The 15,477-nt window shown below is 41.1% G+C and overlaps 1 protein-coding gene across 1 annotated transcript in view; it reads right to left on the bottom strand.

The window, feature by feature from the left end:
• Nucleotides 1-853: 853 nt before the first annotated feature.
• Nucleotides 854-15,477, bottom strand: part of PCCB (propionyl-CoA carboxylase subunit beta) — a 96,606-nt gene continuing 81,982 nt past the window's right edge. Inside the window, exons 11-15 of the mRNA XM_055321657.1 lie at nt 4,455-4,562; nt 4,095-4,195; nt 3,588-3,686; nt 2,163-2,262; nt 854-1,170 (exon numbers count right to left, since the gene is read on the bottom strand). Of these exons, the coding sequence (XP_055177632.1) occupies nt 1,049-1,170; nt 2,163-2,262; nt 3,588-3,686; nt 4,095-4,195; nt 4,455-4,562 (530 nt within the window). The 3' untranslated portion in view covers nt 854-1,048. The remainder of the gene's footprint in view (nt 1,171-2,162; nt 2,263-3,587; nt 3,687-4,094; nt 4,196-4,454; nt 4,563-15,477) is intronic.

Raw genomic sequence — 15,477 nt, 5'->3', positions numbered from 1 at the left:
AATTCTACAAGATAAGTGGCAACCATTCTTCCAAATGTCAATGTAATAAAAGACTGTAGGACAATGACCCTTGTTTCCTAGGAAATAAACACTGATGTTTAGTGGTACCGGGGATAAAGGGTCATGATTCTGCAAATTACTCGCAAGTGGGTCAATAAAAATAATAATAGTTATATATTTATGGAAGAGATGCACCAAATATAGAAAAATTAACTAGAAAATCTAAGTGAAGGTGTAAAAATAGCATACTCTTGCAACATTTCTATAGGTTTGAAATTTTTCAAAATAAGTTTTTAAAAATGTGAACACATTTCTGAAAAGCACTTAATATAGGGTACTATACCTTACTGAGCATCTACTTTGCCAGACATAACTGTAAATGTCTCATTTAATCCTCAACAGTTCCTAGAGAAACTAAGAGCACATTATTTTTTTTTCACATTATTAAATATTATTTAAAAGTAAGGGAATTGGGATGCCCGGGTGGCTCAGCAGTTGAACACCTGCCTTTGGCTCAGGGAGTAATCCCAGGATTTGGGATCGAGTCCCACATCAGGCTCCCTGCATGGAGCCTGCTTCTCCCTCTGCCTGTGTCTGTGCTTCTCCTGTCTTTCATGAATAAATAAATCAAAAAAAAAAAAAAAAGGAAACTGAAGCCTAAATGGTAAGTACTTTGCCCTAAAAGCCCATCATCTCACCTACAGAGAAAACAATTATTGGGGGGAAAAAGGAAAAGATACACAGGTGTCAAATAAGGGTCAGCTTTAAGTATCAGTACTCTATTACTATATGTATTATCTTCTTGATTTTTCAGATTTTTACTATAAAAAAATGAACTTTGTGCTAAAAAAAATACTGGTTAAAACAAGTTTTTAATAAAGCAAATAATTTTACAGTAAGGCATACATGAAATCTTTGTAGAATTTAATAAACAGCCATTTCAAGTTATTACTGGTTTAGAATTCCAGGTATCATGATTGCAAAAGGCAGGAATGGGTATGAATGGCCAGGCAGTAATTGGCTCTTGGTTTATTTTCCTTTAATCTGTTTACAATGGAATATTTGCATGTTTCCTCCAAGGGCGCTGTACCTTCTTGCTGGCCAAGACATCCAAGTCACGGCAGATTCGGGCTCGTGTAGAGGAAGGCTGGATGATGTCATCCACAAATCCTGGTGAAGCACAGAAAAGGAAGTAGATCATCGGCATCCCCAGATAATGCCAGCACCCAATCTGTGCTAAGACTGGGCACCATCTCTAGGGTCGATAGTGTGAGCAGGAACCCAAGTTACGGGGCGTGGGCCCAGTGAGCCTTCCCCTGCATCCTAGGAGCATCCCTGTTCCTCTGGCAGGGCCCCAATTTCTGGCCTAGGAGCACTTGGCAAGAATATGACTTCATCTTGGCAGGGAGGGGACCAGATTTCAACAGAAAACAAAAATTTAGAAAAATACATTTGTATTTTCAAAAATCACTACACTTCCTCCTATCCCTGTAACACAAGTCCTTCTGCAATGTAATTTCACCTCTCCTCCCATCAAGGATTAAATGTCCTCACTTGGCCTCGTGACTTGCTTTGGCCAACAGAATGTGGTAAAAGTGACACTGCAATTTCCAAACCTAGGTCTCAAGGTGCCTTGCAGCCTGCCCCCCCACCCTCTTGCTGCCCTCAGGACACCACCAAGTGTGGAGCAGCCTCCTTAAGAATAAGGACCCATGTGCAGAAAGTCCAGCAGACAGCCAACAGCAGCCACATAAGTGAAGCCATCTTGGACTATCCAGCCCCAAACTACCAACTGACTGTCTTTGCATGATTGGTCCCAGCAAGACCAGCAGAAGAACCACCTAACTGAGCCCAGTCCACATTGATGACCCTCAGAAACATGAGCAAAACAAAAGGTGGCTGGGTTTTTACACGATATTTAGGTGCCTGGAACAACACTAAGAAATTCAACCATTTCAGCGATGCTGTTTTTATCTTGGTCACCAGAGCAGTGCACATATGGTCCCTAAGTGATGACCGCCCAGGACATTCCCACCCCTCACTTGTCTGCGGATTCGACTGTCAGGGCAAAGGGCAGTTATAAGAGACTCTGCGGAATACAAGAATGAGCAAGTGACCCAGTGAATGACCCTGCTGCCCCCACCCCCACCCCCAGTTCCTACCTCTCACCGCAGCAGGAAAGGGGTTGGCAAACTTCTCAATGTACTCTGCTTGAGCAGCTGCCACGTCCTCGTGCCCTTTGAAGATGATCTCCACAGCACCCTGTCACGAGAGAGGTTAATGTCAAACTCAACTGACAATCCCAACCGGGCAGACCTCCTGCAACTCACTACCACAGTGTGTGGTCGTGAACTCTGTGGTAAATCAAAGTGCCCTGGGGAGAAGTGCCAGCACCAGGTGCCAGGGCACAGAGGTAAGCACTGCTGGGGTCAACTGTCATGAAGCCACGGGACGTGATGGGATGTTCAGCTGTGAGCCCAATGACAGGCAGCTCAGGCAAAGCCAGTAAGCAGCTTGTGTCCCCACATTCCATCCTACTCCTTCCACTTGCATCTATCCTTCTTCGAGACCGAGATGTTTGGCCTCTTTTTCCACTGTTAAATCTGGTTCCCTGCATCAAGGGAAGCAAAATGCTGTTTGCTTTTTTTTCTTATCCTGAGTACACAATTCAGTGGCCACAGGCGGGCAGACTGAACTGCAAATGTAGAAACACTGGAAACTAAAATATGAGTCCTGACCTCAGAAGCCCTAAAAGTCAGCTATGGGAAGAGTCAAGGGAGTTACCTGGTGCAATCCCAATAGCTGTTTCAAAGCAGGAAAGGAGTGGGGATCAGGCTAAGAAACAGGAAGTACAATAGTCCCCGCTCATTTGCAGCTTCAGTTATCACACTCCAGAAGCAGATGGGTGAACCTCCATCTGACATCAATGCCTGTGCTCTTCACCTCACTTCATCTTATTATCTCACATCACAAGAAGGGTGAGTACAATAAGATATTATCAGAGAAAGAGCACATTCACACAACTTTTATTACAGCATATTATCATCATTCTATTAATCTTTTACTGTGCCTCATTTATAAATTAAACTTTATCGTAAGTATGTATGCATATGAAAAGACAGCACACATAAGGTTGGGTATTCTGGTTTCAGGCCTCCACTGAGAGTGCTGGAGCACATCCCCTATGGATAAGGGTGGACTGCTATACCTTGCCCAAAGTCACCAGGGTCAGAACTATAGTTCAAATTTTATAGGCTAAAAGGAATGGCTCTAGGGCCCTCCATTGGAGATGAGATGGAGTTACAGGGAATGTCCAATCCTCCCAAAGGCTAGTTCAGCTGACTCAACCCTTTCCCCTTTACTGATAACATCAAATCCCCTTCAGGGGCCCTCCCACACTTATCATGAAGATACCAGCATGTGTCTGAAGTGACAGTGCAGGACAGGAGCCAGAGCTGTCCCTGGGGCTCACGGTGGGAGACTTCCCAAAGTTAAGGCTCCAACTCTCTGTAATCCTGGCCTCTCTCCAACATTTGCCACCTATGAGCTCCTGCTGGGAGAGTCTGGTACCAGCTAGAGGGCCTCACCTTTGCTCCCATCACTGCGATTTCTGCTGTAGGCCAGGCATAGTTGATGTCACCACAAAGGTGCTTGGAGCTCATGACATCATAAGCACCACCATAGGCCTAGAACAGACCCAAATACTGAATGTTAGAGCCTGAATCAAACAGATCTGTCCCTGAAACATCCTAGAAGGCCAAGTGAAATGAGGACAAAAAAGAAACTGAAGGCCCAATGTCTCTGCTCAGGCTTCCTGGCCTCAGAGAATACCTAGACACAACCCAGAGGCCTTTCACAGTTAACGTGAACGGTTTTTCCTGGCTTTTTCCCCACTGATGCTTTCAGTTCCCAGAAATGACCCAATGTATCTGCAGGGTGTGTCTATAGGGCTGTAAATGCTATCCTCGAAAGATCTTTTTAAGGGCTAGCAAGGTGTACTCCTCTTCCTAGCCCTCCTGAAACTCTTGGCCAGACCTCCAAACATGGCTATGCTGCTAGGAGTGGGCTCACAGCCTCTGGTACAAGTTCCTCACCTTCCTGGTGATGACTGTGACTTTGGGCACAGTTGCTTCAGCAAATGCGTAGAGAAGCTTGGCGCCATGTCGGATGATGCCCCCATATTCCTGCGCTGTGCCTAGGTCATGAGGAAGAGTTACTAGATACAAAAGTCCTCACGAAGTTTGACTGCCACTCTCAGCTATGAGGTATTCCCCTGCTCCCCAGAAGGCCAGGAGAGAGCCACCCTCAACCCGAGAGGCCCATCTTCCAAATACACCTAGAATACAGAGATGTCACAAATCCTTAGAGAATTTTGCAAGAAAACTTCTAAATAAAGTGGGTGTCTCACTGGGCAAAACCATTTCCCTTAGCCCCCACTTCTGTCAGTGACTTACCAGGCAGGAAGCCAGGGACATCAACAAAAGTGATGAGTGGAATATTGAATGCATCACAGAATCGGACAAAACGAGCCCCTTTCACAGATGAATTAATATCCAAACATCCTAGAATGAGAGAGATTGTCCATGCTGAGAGCTTCAGGGCAATTTTTAGTTCCACCCACATGGAATGTGCCCTCAGCAACCATCCAGGGCTGATTTTTATGGAGGTATCAAAGTCTTCTCATCCAGGAATGTAAAGGGGAACTGTTACACTCCAGGAAAAACAGGAGAACCCACCTGGCATGGGCCAAAGAGGGTCCAGGAGTGGTCTCAGCTCTTTGCTGGGAGCACAACCTATTACAGGCAGCAAGACTCTGCCTCATAAACTGAAGGACTGCTGCCACCAGGGGAACAACCCAACTCGCCCTCATGGAACCAGTAGAAGGAGGTATATCATTCAAGGGCTGCTCTTAGAGACTCTCTGTAGCTTTGAATCAGATTCTGGCTTCAGCAGTTATACTTACATGCCCTTGGGAAATAACTACCTTTCTGAGCCTAAGGTTCCTCACCTGCAAAGTTGGGATATTACTACCCTCTACCATAGTTGTAAGGATTAAAGGAGATGGCATCTCTAAAGTGGCACAAGAGTAAGAGCTCAGTTATTAGTGTATCTTCTCTCCTAGAATAGCTCCCAACACACTGTATGAAGCCACATTACCCTCATACCAAAATAAGATAAAATCATCTTAAGAGAAGAATACAGACCAAAATCCCTCATGAACATAGATGCAAAAATTCCGAAGATATTACCATGTCAGATCCAGCCATGTATAAAAACATGAATGCCTTCTGACCAAATAAATGGGGTTTATCTCAAGAAGTCAAGGTTGATCTAACTTATGAAAACCAATGAAAACTACACTAAATAGAAGAGAAAAACCATGTAGTCTTCTCAACAGAGAAACCTAACATTCAATATTCAACCATAACTCAAAAATTGTAGTGGGATACCTAGGTGGCTCAGTCAGTTAAGCATCCAACTCTTGGTTTCAGCTGAGGTCATGATCTCCGTCCGGGGTATAAGATCAAGCACCTTGTTGGCTCCACACTGAGAGTGGAGTCTGCTTGAGATTCTCTCTCCTTCCCCCTCTATTCCTCCTTCAACTCACACACTCTCTCTCTAAAATAAATAAATCTTTAAAAAAAAAAACTAGCAGCAAACTAGTACAGTGGGATTTTCATAATCTGATAGAGAATCTATTAAAAAAATAAAAACCCTTATACACTCATGGATCAGAAGAATGGATAAATTCCCAAAGTGATCTACACCACTGCTGGCCAAAAGAACTTTCTATGAATGTTCTCCAACTGCACTATTTGACATGGTAGCCACTACCGCTATTAAACACTTGTAATACAGCCAGTACAACTGAGAAACTAAGTTTCTAGTTTTATTCAATTTTAACTATATATATTATTTAATTATCTTAGATTTAAAGTCTACTAAGCTAGCATACTAAACAGACCTATATTTTCAAGCAAAATTTTACTACCAATATCATAGATATTCTCTTACAGAAATTGATAAGCATATTCTAAAATTCATATGGTAATACAAAGGAGACAGAACAGTTAAAATAGTTTTGTGTGTTTTTTTTTTTAATTGTTAGACTTACACTTTGACTTTTCAAAATTTACTTATTAGACATGGTTTCTCAACCTCAGCACTATCAACATTTTGGACTGGATAATTCTTCATTGTAGGGGTTTGTCTTGTGTGTGTAAGATGTTAAACATCATCTATGGCCTCCACCCAATAGATGCCAGTAGAACACACTCCCTCCAGAATCCACACCTGTGACAACCAAAAATGTTTCCAACGTTGTCAAATGTCTCCAGGATCCTGAAAGTGCCAAGTTGAGAACTACTGAGAACTATAAGGCTACAATAATCAAGGCAATATGGCACAGGCATAAAGGTAGATAAAATGATGAAACAGGATAGATTGTGAAGAAATAGAACCACACAACTGATTTTAGATCAAAACAATTCAGTGCGGAAAGGAAGTCTTCTCAACAAATGATGATGAGGGGATCCCTGGGTGGCTCAGCGGTTTAGCGCCTGTCTTTGGCCCAGGGCGTGATCCTGGAGCCCCGGGATGGAGTCCCACGTCGGGCTCCCGGCATGGAGCTTGCCTCTCTCTCTCTCTATCATAAATAAATAAAATCTTAAAAAAAAAATGGTGATGAGACAATTAACTACCTGTATTAAAACACACACACAATCATGAAATTTGACTGTTTCACTCTAAACTATACACAAAAGTCAATTCAAAATAGATTACAGACCTTCATATAAAACCCAGAACTATAAAACTAAGAAATAATATTGAACTATCTTTGCAACCTGTAGTAGGCAAGATTTGTTGAAAAGGACAAAAAAGCATTAATCATATAAACACTGATAAATGGTGCTTCATTAAATGTTTAAAATAATGTGAGTCAAAAGACACCATTAATTTACCGAATAAGCAAGTCACTAATCAGGAAAAGACTACTTGCAATACACATATCTGACAAAGGACTCACAGCCAAAATGTATAAAGAATGCTAGAGATCATCAATGTTGGCAAATTGAATTTAAATTAAAAAAAAAAAAAAAAGGAAGAAGTCATCGAAAAAGAAAGAACTCAGAAAAGAAAAAATTGGCAAAATTTCCCTCTTGGTAAATGCATTTTCTGAAATGACAGAAAGGTTCTATATTTTGTTCTGGACGATGATAACAAGGTTATATAAAATTGTCAAACTGTTAAAACCTATCAAAATGAGCATTTGAAAACTGTACATTTTACTATGTGTAAATTATAGCTCAATATAAGAACAATGTTTTAAATCTCCCTTCCCTCCACTCTACTCAAAATCTATGTTAATGACCTGAAATAAAGAATCTGAGTGAAAGTCCCAGAAAAAAAAAAAACAATTCTAAATTAAGAAACTGCAAAAAGTACCCAGAGGCTACACTCAAAATCATACTGAAAAGAAAGATGAGCACTGACAAGCAAAACAAGATGCAATCACTGGGGAAATGAACACAGACGTGGAAAACCTGCTGTCCTGAGCTGCCACGCAATGGGCTTCAGGTCCAGAGGCCTGGTCTTCACATTTTAGGCCTAGTCCTAGGGCTATACAGAGAACCTGGCACCCAGAGAGTGACCAGGAACCATGGCTAATTCCTACAAGAAAAAATGAGAACCAGAACACAGAAGCTCCTTATCTGAGCCTCTGAAGCTGCCTTTAGTAATGGTTAGGGAATGAATAAGTCAATAAAATGAAACTTTCTTCAAAAAAGCAGTAACCTGCTGAACTTCCACATCTTACCACTCCATAAACATCGCAAAGAATTTTTAAGCCAAGAAAAAGAGAAGTCAAGGAACCACAATGGAATCAAGTGTTGAGACTCCAGCCAGAGCTGAGGAGGGCCCCTGGGATAGACATCCTAGATATCTATAGAGAAAATTTCCAGGATAAGACAAGCAGTTTCTTAAAAAGTGAGCTTATAAAAGTCAACCTGTGCTATAGAACATAGTACCTGCAGAGGTAGTCATGGGATGAGAAAGATCTTAAAACAGACACAAGAAATCATGTGAAATCCATGCCAGGGACTGACACAGCTCAAAGGAGAAACTAAAGGGATATATGAGCAGTTAAGAACTTATTGGAGGAACAAAATGCATTTTCAATATGTGTGAATTGCTGACTTTATACACGTTTTCTAAACAACAAAATGGTGGGGTGGGCAGCTCCAAGCTCCTATCCTCCAAAAGAAACATCACAAAACAAGCAGAAACTCTGGAATAAGTGAACGTTTACAACAATAAAAAGAAAGCAAAATCAAGGAAAAGGCAACTTAATGGGTGCCTGGGGGGGCTCAGGCAATAAAGCATCTGACTCTTGATCTCCAGAGCATGAGTTCAAGCCCCACAACGGGCGTGGATAGCCTACTTAAAAAAAAGAAAGAAGAGGGGTGCCTGGGTGGCTCAGTCAATTAAGCGTCTGCCTTTGGCTCAGGTCATGATCCTGGGGTCCTGGGATCAAGCCCCACATCGTGCTCCCTGCTCAGTGGGGTTCTAAACTTTCCCTCTGCTGCTCCCCCTGCTTGTGCACTATCTCTCTCTCTCTCTCTCTCTCTGTGTGTGTCAAATAAATAAATAAATAAAATCTTAAAAAAAAAGAAAAGAAAAAGGCAACTTAAAAATAGTAGGAAAGACTTGTTGGTGTTCTTAATTACACTTGCCCCACACTCTCTCTAGTTCTAGAGAGAACAAAGAAGATCTTAGTCACAAATTATCACATACGTCTGTTCTACCTTGTCTGAAAGACTGACCTGCATCTGTTTCACCTAGCTTGGAACTCACTCAGACCAGAAAAGTGGCAGACACTGCTCAAAAACAAAACCTACAGATGTCTGGGGAAAAGATTACACTTCAGATCACCTAAGGCCTAGGATGTAAAAACTGAGTTTCTTTGGGAAATGAGGGCACTCAAGAACACCTGTGTATACAGGGGATTTCAGAAAGACATAGACATGCATGCCTAGAACCAGATGCATGCTCAGAAAAGACCTGAGAAAAGGAAATTAGAAAATATTTTGAGATGAATGAAAATGAAAACACATTACAAAACAAATAACCTAAGAAGACCTTAAGAGTTAACCTTGGACTGATCTCTAAGTTCGGTTTAAATCTGGCTAAATGCTGAAGGAGAGCTCCAGCACAGAGCCAATTCTCAAAGACTAGAAGAGGTATTTTCTTGTTTGTCTGTTTTAGCAGCTGGTATTCAAGGATCTCTCTGCCAAAACACTAGCTGGATACAAGCTAAGACCACATACAGCAAGGAATGTAGTCTAAAAAAATAATTGGGAAAAGTCACTAGACAAATGGACTATTACAGCATTCAATGATCAACAACAACAAAACCCACAAAAGGAAAAGAATATGATTTCGAGTTACCACATTATAATATTCAAACATCTAGTTTTCAACAAAAAATAATAAGGCTTAACAAAGAAACTGGAAAATAGCTACTCAAACAAGCAATGTCCCTGAGGAAGCCCAGACACTAAACTTACTAGACAAAGACTTTTTTTTTTTTTTAAAGATTTTATTTATGTGAGAGAGAGTGCAAGAGAGCGAGCACAAAAGGGAGCCCAACTTGGGGCTCGATCTCAGGATCCTGGGATCATGACTTGAGCTGAAGGCAGACGTTTAACCAGCTAAATCACCCAGGTACCCCCAGACAAAGACTTTAAAATAACTGTCTTGGGATGCCTGGGTGGCTCAGCGGTTGAGCATCTGCCTTTGGCTCCGGGTGTGATCCTGGAGTCCCAGGATCGAGTCCCACATCAGGCTTCCTGCATGGAACCTGCTTCTCCCTGTCTGTGCTGTCTCTCTCTGTCTCTCTTTCTGTGTCTCTCATGAATAAATAAAATCTTATAAAAAAATAAAATAAAATAAGATAAAATAAAAAACTGTCTTAAATATAGTCAAAGAAGTAAAAGAAAAACATGAACAAAGATTTTTAAAAATCAGGAAAACAATGTATGAACAAAATGAGAATATCAATAAAGAGAAAGAAATCATAAAAAGGAACCAAACAAATTCTGCGGCTGAAAACTGCCATAATTGAAATTTTAAAATTCACTACAGGAGTTCAATAGCAGATTTGAGAAAACAGAAGAAAGGATCAGGAAACCTGAAGATAATTTAAATTATCCAGTCTAAGCAAAGAGAAAAAAAAAAGTGAATAGAAACTAAGGGACCTATGAAATACCATCATTTGAACCAACATATGTAGCAAGGTAATACCAGGAGGAGGAGGAAGAAAAAAAAGGACAGAGACTATTTGAAGAAATAATGTCCTAAAACTTCCCAAATTTAATGTAACACATGAAGAGACAAATCTAAGAAACTAAGGAGGATAAACACAAACAGACCTCACTGAGCCACATTATCATCAAATGATTAAAAGATAAGGACAGAACCTTGAAAGGAGCAAGACAGAAGTGACTCACCATATACAAGAGATACTCAGTAAGATTTTCAATTGATTTCTAAGTAGAAAAACCATGGAGGGGCAGCCCCGGTGGCACAGCAGTTTAGCGCCACCTGCAGCCCAGGGTGTGATCCTGGAGCCACAGGATCGAGTCCCACGTCGGGCTCGCTGCACGGAGCCTGCTTCTCTCTCTGCCTGTGTCTCTGCCTCTCTTTCGTTCTCTCTGCCTGTGTCTCTGCCTCTCTTTCGCTCTAAATAAATAAATAAATAAATAAATAAATAAATAAATAAATATATAATCTTTTTAAAAAAAAAGAAAAAAGAAAAACCATGGAGGCCAAAAGACAATGGGATGACTTAGAGCACTGAAAGAATTAAACTGTCAACCAAGAACCCTATGTTTGGCAAACTGTCCTTGAAAAATGAGGAACAAATTAAGACATCACAAATAAAAGCTGACGAGTTCATTACCTGCCCTATTAGGCCTGCCCTACAAGAAATGGTAAAGCGAATCCTTCAGGTTGAAATTAAAATGATATTAGAGAGTACCACACAACTGTATGAAGTAAAGACCTCTTGTAAAGGTCACCTATGTGAGGAAATGCAAAAGCCTTATTATATTTTTGATTTGTAATACCATTTTTTAATTTCTTACGTGATTTAAAAAAAATTCAGCCCAGAAAGTTTTACTGGTGAATTCTATAAAACATTTAAGAAATTATACCAATTCTCTACAATCTCTCCCAGAAGACAGAATCTGAGGGAATACTTCCTAACTCATTCTATGAGGCCAGGATTATACTATTACCAAAACCAAAAAAAAAACATTACAAGGAAACAGACCGATGTCTCTCTTAAACACAGACCTAAAAAAATATTAGCAAATCAGTAATTTTATAAAAATAATTATATACCACTTCCAAGTGGGATTTATCACAGGTAAACAGATTCAACATTTGAAAATCAATTCATGAAATCCATTGCACCAACAGACTAAAGAAGAAAAATCACATGGACATATCAGTAGATACAGAAAAGGCATTCACAAAATCCAACATTCACAGTAAAAAACAAAACACAACTCTGTAAACTAGGAATGCAAGGGCAACTTCTCAACTTGATAGAGAACATCTAACAAAAAATCTACAGCTAACATCATACATAATGGTGAAAAACTAGAAGCTTTCCCACTAAGATGAGGTACAAGGCAAAAATGTCCTGTCACCACTACTTTTCAAAACTGTATGGCAAGTCCTAGCTTATCTGATAAAACAAGAAAATACACAAAAGGTACCCAGACTGGGAAGGAAGAAAACAAAATGTCTTTATTCAGATAACGTAATAATCTATGTAGAAAATTCTAAAGAAGAGACAAAAATACTGCTGAAACTAATAAGCAATTATAACAAGTTGCAGAATACTAATATACAAAAGTTAATCACTTTCCTATCTACCACATAGTGAATTTGAAACTAAGAACACAATGCCATTCACATTAGCACCCACTACCCTAAAAAGAAATACACAGGCATAAATCTAACAAAACACATTATAAGATCTACATGAGGAAAACTACACAACTCTGATGAACAAACTCTGATGAACAAAATGGAAGAATTAAATAAATGGAGACATATTCCACCTTTGTGGATAGTAAGACTCAATATTCTCCAGAGGCCAGGTATCTCCAACTTGATCTCTACATTTAACACAATTTCAATCACAATCCCAGTAAGTTATTTTGTGGATGTTGACAAACTGATTTATTCAAGAGTACACTGAGGAAAAAAACCCAGGCCAGCTATCACACTATTGAAGGACAAAATAAAGTAGAAGGTCTGACAATACTTAACCACAAGACTTACTATAAAGCTACAGTAATCATGTGGTACTGGTGAAAGAATAAATAAACAGATCAACGGAACAGAACAGAGAAACCAGAAATAGACCCACATAAATACAATCAACTGGTTTTTGACAGAAAAGCAAACAAAAAACTAAAGCGATACAATGGAATAAAGATCATCTTTTCAACAAACAGTGCTGGAATAACTGGACATCTAAAAGCAAAAAAAAAAAAAATCAATCTAGACACAGACCTTACACTTTACAGGAAAATTAACTCAAAATGGATCCAGAGACCTGAATGTAAAACACAAAACTTTAAAAACTCCTAGAAGATAACACAGGAGAAAAACAAATAACCTTGGGTATGGTGGTATCTTTCTAAGTACACTACCAAAGGCATGATCTATGAAAAAAATAATTGATAAGCTGACCTCATTATCATTAAAACTTCTGCTGTGCAAAAGACACTGTCTAGAGAAATGAGAAGACAACCACAGTTAGGAGAAAATATTTGTAAAATATACATCTGATAAAGGAACTGCTATCTAAAATATACAAAAGGCTCTTAAAACTCAACAATAAGAAAACAATCTGGTAAAAAATTAGCGGACAACGAAGATGTTGTATATATATACACAATGGAATATTACTCAGCCATTAGAAATGACAAATACCCAACATTTGCTTCAACGTGGATAGAACTGGAGGGTATTATGCTGAGTGAAGTAAGTCAATCGGAGAAGGTCAAACATATGGTCTCATTCATTCAGGGAATATATAAAATAGCGAAAGGGATTAAAGGGGAAAGGAGAGAAAATGAGTGGGAAATATCAGAGAAGGTGAAAGAACATGAGAGACTCCTAACTCTGGGAAACGAACAAGGGGTAGTAGAAGGGGAGGTGGGCGAGGGGATGGGGTGACTGGGTGACGGGCACTGAGGGGGGCACTTGACAGGATGAGCACTGGGTGTTACGCTATATGTTGGCAAATGAAACTCCAATAAAAAATAAACAAAAAATTAGCAAAAGATAAAAGATAAATGAGGGGGGGGAAACCTAAAGATCTGAACAGACACCTCACCAAAGGAAACAAAAACATACAGATGGCAAATAAGCACATGAAAAGATACTTCACAGGGGATCCCTGGGTAGCTCAGCAGTTTGGGCCTGCCTTTGGCCCAGGGTGTGATCCTGGAATCCCGGGATGGAGTCCCACAAAGGGCTCCCTGCATGGAGCCTGCTTCTCCCTCTGCCTGTGTCTCTGCCTCTCTCTATATGTGTCTCTCATGAATAAATAAATGAAGATCTTTAAAAAGAAAAAGAAAATACTTCACATCATATGTCATCAGGGAAATGCAAATTAAAATAAGATACTACACATCTATGAGAATGGCCAAATTCCAGAATACTAACACCACCAAATCCTGGTGAGGATGTAGAACAAAAGAAACTCCTGGTATGTCAATGTTCATTCATTAATTGTAACAAATGTACCACTCTGGTTCAGGATACTGATAGTGAAGTAAACTGTGCATGTGTGATAGCAGAGTGTATATAAGAATTCTGTAGTTTTCACTGGATTTTGTTGTGAAACTAAAAAAGCTCCAAAAAATAAAATTTCTTTTTAAAAAAAGGATTATATACCATGACCAAGTTGGATACACTCCAGTAACGCAGAAGTGGTTAAACATAAAAAAATCAATCAATATAATACACATTAATAGAATGAAGGACAAAAACTATATCATCATTTCAAGTGTTGCAGAAAAGCTATTTGACAAAATCTATGAACTTTCCAAAATTAAAAAAAAAAACCACTCAGAAAACTAGATATAGAAGGAAATTGTCTCACCATGATGAAGGGCATTTATGAAAAACTCATTGCTAACATATTTAATGATGAAAGACAAAGTTCTCCCCCTAAGATCAGGAACAAAATAAGGATGCCTGCTTTCACCAGTGCTACCATTCAACAGTGTGCTGAATGTTCTGGCCAGAGCAACTAGACAAGAAAAATCATATCCAAATTGGAGAGAAAGAAGTAAAAATATATTTTTTGCAAAAAATGCGATTCTATATAATATTCCAGAGAATCCATAAGAAGGCTAGTAAAGCTAATAAACTCTGAAAAGTTGTAAGCCACATGATCAACAAACAATAATCAGTTGTGTAATTGTTTTTCTATATACTAATAATGAACATTCCAAAAAGGAAATTGAAAAAGCAATTCCATTTACAATAGTATCTAAAAGAATAAAACAGGAGGAGGGGCAAGATGGCGGAAGAGCAGGGTCCCCAGATCACCTGTCCCCACCAAATTACCTAGATAACCTTCAAATCATCCTGAAAAATCTACGAATTCGGCCTGAGATGTAAAGAGAGACCAGCTGGAACGCTACAGTGAGAAGAGTCCGCGCTTCTATCAAGGTAGGAAGACGGGGAAAGAGAAATAAAGGAACAAAAGGCCTCCGAGGGGGAGGGCCCCGCGAGGAGCCGGGCTGAGGCCGGGGCGAGTGTCCCCAGGACAGGAGAGCCCCGTCCCGGAGGAGCAGGAGCTGCACCAACCTTCCCGGGGGGAAAGGGGCTCGCAGGGAGTTGGAGCAGGACCCAGGAGGGCGGGGATGCCCTCGGGCTCCCTGGGACACTAACAGACACCTGCGCCCCAGGAGAGTGCTCCGAGCTCCCTAAGGGCTGCAGCGCCCACGGCGGGGTGGGAGCAGCTCGGAGGGGCTCGGGCGGCGGCTCCGCGGAGGGGGCTGCGGGGCGGGAGCGCGAATCCAACAGCGCAGGCCCCGGAGCACAGGGCGCCGGGACACAGCCCAGGATCCGGCCTCCCCCGGGACAGGCAGAGGCCGGGAGGGCCCAGGACAGCGAGGACGCTCCTGCCCCGAGCTGAGCAGATCAGCGGCCCCGCCCCAGAGCCTCCAGGCCCTGCAGGCGGAGAGCTCCGGAGTTCCTCCGGGGGCTGAATTCAGGCTTCCAGAGCTGGCCGCCGCCATCGCCACCGTGGTTGTTCCTCCTGGGGCCTCACGGGGTAAACAACCCCCCACTGAGCCCTGCACCAGGCAGGGGGCAGAGCAGCTCCCCCAAGTACTAACACCTGAAAATCAGCACAGCAGGCCCCTCCCCCAGAAGACCAGC

The sequence above is a fragment of the Nyctereutes procyonoides genome, unplaced genomic scaffold, assembly GCF_905146905.1.
Source record: "Nyctereutes procyonoides isolate TBG_1078 unplaced genomic scaffold, NYPRO_anot_genome, whole genome shotgun sequence".
NCBI lineage: Eukaryota > Metazoa > Chordata > Mammalia > Carnivora > Canidae > Nyctereutes > Nyctereutes procyonoides.
The sequence above is the reverse complement of the archived record's forward strand: the minus strand, read 5'-3'. Positions and strand labels throughout refer to the sequence as shown.